Source organism: Haematobia irritans, chromosome 1, assembly GCF_050003625.1.
Source record: "Haematobia irritans isolate KBUSLIRL chromosome 1, ASM5000362v1, whole genome shotgun sequence".
Lineage (NCBI taxonomy): Eukaryota > Metazoa > Arthropoda > Insecta > Diptera > Muscidae > Haematobia > Haematobia irritans.
Window position 1 is genome coordinate 12,650,617 of NC_134397.1, and position 2,691 is coordinate 12,653,307.

Below are 2,691 nucleotides of genomic sequence, written 5' to 3' on the forward strand. Positions count from 1 at the left end.
TAAGATACCACAACCCAAGTAATTCGATTGTGGATGACAGTCTTTCGTAGAAGTTTCTACGCAATCCATGGTGGAGGGTACATAAGATTCGGCCTGGTCGAACTTACGGCCATATATACTTGTTTTAAATTAAATTAAAATAAAGTCGCATTGGCTTTAGTGAAGTAGAGAGTTCACTTTTTTTGAGTGCAAAATTTATAATTAATATTATTATAAAATTATCAAAAGTTTATTTTTATCGAACATGCCTTATAAAACGTAAAAACAAACTTCAATCCAAAAATCCATCTTGCATTAATATTGGCATCATTTCCCGCAATTCCTTAATAAATAACGGAGAGTTACAGTTGGCAGCACTTACATCGGGATTTTCAAGCAATTCATTAAAATCAGTATCCTTTAACTCTTCCGCTGATTTTGAAAAATTATCCAAAATTATGGGGTATATAACAGCCAAACAATAAAGAACTGAAAGCAAATATAATTCAAACAAGATTCAATGATTTTTTTTTCTTCCACTCTTTAGCTTACCAAAATGTCTATATTTTAATGAGGTCATTTGAAATTGTGAATATTTAGGCATAGCACCTTCATAATTAATTGTCCTTAAGACTTGGAGAAATTCCGAAAAATAATATTGCATAAATTCATTACGTCTTCTACGCAATTCAGGACTAAGCATCATATATTGCGAGTATATTAGATCAATAATCGATGGAGCAAAACAACTAATCTGATAATCTACCATTATAATATCTTCCATTTGATTGTCTTGGTTGAATTTAAACATAAGATTTTTCATATGAAAATCACCATGATTTAAAACGAAAATATCTCCTTGCCCATTATTTAAGGTGTAGGCATTGAAGAGATCTTTACATGCCTTTTCCATTTCGGGTTGCATTAGTTTAATTTTTTCGAAATATAATGAAAACTCATCATGGGAGGCCAACGTATTTAATAAGTTGCGCATACCATTTGGCAATAAATCCTTAAGGAATGCAACACTGCAATTCATAAAGCCATCCTGATATTTTGTTACTACCTCGTGGTTCTCACTTTTACCCAACACATATGAGACAGCATGCAATTTGGCCAATTTACTGTATACAGCTTTAATTTCATTCTCTGTAAGAAAACGTCCTCTAACTGTATCATATCCTGATTGACAAAGATCTTCTAGAACAATAACTTTGTGAGGTTCCAGGCAGTGATAAATGATACTGAAATTGAAAATTGGAATATAAAGCAAATAATTTATTAACATAAAACTAAAAATGAACTATGGCAAATCTGAAATTTTCTGAAACAGAATTTGAATTTGGTGGATTTGATGAAACGTACTCTCTCAAAAAGATCGATTGATGCGTACGGTTCCCTAAGTTAAATTTAAGGATTCTCATTACTAAGAAACTTTTGACGTTCAGTCGAAACTGAGATTGAACCTAGCACCCTTTATATTCAAGGCGGGCTCCAAGGTGGTTCGCCAAGTTTCAACACACCGGGTTATGTTCCGATATTCGGAATCGCAAAATTTTTCGTTTCGAGATAATTTTATTAACCCTAAAACATATCAATTAAAATTTTTGCAACGTAATTGTTTTTGGTCAGAAGTTCAAATACACATTGAATTTAAGTCCTTAGTATCTCAATTTAGTTCTTTATAAGAAAAGTAAATTGTTGCGTTTTGACATTCCGAATATCTGAACATTGGGGACGGTTTTCTCGAAATATAATTACTTACCCCGCTGACATTTTTGTTGGCTCACCAGATTCCAATAGGATTTTCTCTATTCTGGGTAAAACTTCCGTATACATGGCAATTTCAGTTTCAAATAATTTTGTTTCCATTAACATTTCACGTTTCATACCTTCCTCCAAGGGTAATGTTTTAATAATGAAGGACATATGTTTCACTGAAACATCGGCACAAATATAATATTCCACTTTACAACGAAACATAATACTAGCATAATGATCACCCTTCATGCTGGCTGGTATCATATCATATTTACAAATCTAAAAGAAAAATTAAAACAATAATTAATTTGTATTAATGTAATATTTAATTCTAAACTACTTTCACATCCTTATCGTTATGGTGTGTTGCTAGGACTTTTTTTAAAAAATCTTCATCGATCCAAGCTGCAGCCTACAGTTCATCTGAATTATAAGAGCTCATTTTTAGATGTGAATATACAATGACAACTTTTCGAATAATGTGAACGTTTATAAAATATAATCTCAAGTGGGTTATATAGTCTCTAGTTTTTATGAATGAATGATACACGCAAAAAAAATAATTCTTTCCTCCCAAACGAAATTTTAGTTCGTTTCTCATTTGCTTTTTACTTTAAGGAAGTTTATTTGAAAGAAAAGTATACACTTTCTGTGGTGTGGGAGCCACCGTGGTGCAATGGTTAGCATGTCCGCCTTGCATACACAAGGTCGTGGGTTCGATTCCTGCTTCGACCGAACACCAAAAAGTTTTTCAGCGGTGGATTATCCCACCTCAGTAATGCTGGTGACATTTCTGAGGGTTTCAAAGCTTCTCTAAGTGGTTTCACTGCAATATGGAACGCCGTTCGGACTCGGCTATAAAAAGGAGGTCCCTTGTCATTGAGCTTAACATAGAATTGGGCAGCACTCAGTGATAAGAGAGAAGTTCACCAATGTGGTATCACAATGGAC

The 2,691-nt window shown here is 33.3% G+C and overlaps 1 protein-coding gene across 1 annotated transcript; it reads right to left on the reverse strand.

Moving 5' to 3' along the window:
• Positions 1 to 218: 218 nt before the first annotated feature.
• LOC142220259 (uncharacterized) lies at positions 219 to 2,215 on the reverse strand. Its single transcript, XM_075289286.1, has 4 exons — positions 2,081 to 2,215; positions 1,745 to 2,019; positions 532 to 1,223; positions 219 to 468 (listed from the first exon to the last, which is right to left on the reverse strand). The coding sequence occupies exons 2-4, from the start codon at positions 2,002 to 2,004 to the stop codon at positions 272 to 274; spliced, it is 1,149 nt and encodes a 382-aa protein (XP_075145401.1). The 5' UTR covers positions 2,005 to 2,019; positions 2,081 to 2,215; the 3' UTR covers positions 219 to 271.
• Positions 2,216 to 2,691: the final 476 nt, after the last annotated feature.

What these genes read in the sequence shown, in the direction of transcription:
- LOC142220259 (XM_075289286.1), bottom strand. Translation starts at nt 2,004, where the DNA reads ATGATACCAGCCAGCATGAAGGGTGATCATTATGCTAGTATTATGTTT. An exon ending in CCAACAAAAATGTCAGCGGG is followed by an intron (nt 1,224 to 1,744) that starts GTAAGTAATTAT and finishes TTTCAATTTCAG; the next exon opens with TATCATTTATCACTGCCTGG. An exon ending in ATTAAAATATAGACATTTTG is followed by an intron (nt 469 to 531) that starts GTAAGCTAAAGA and finishes ATTTGCTTTCAG; the next exon opens with TTCTTTATTGTTTGGCTGTT.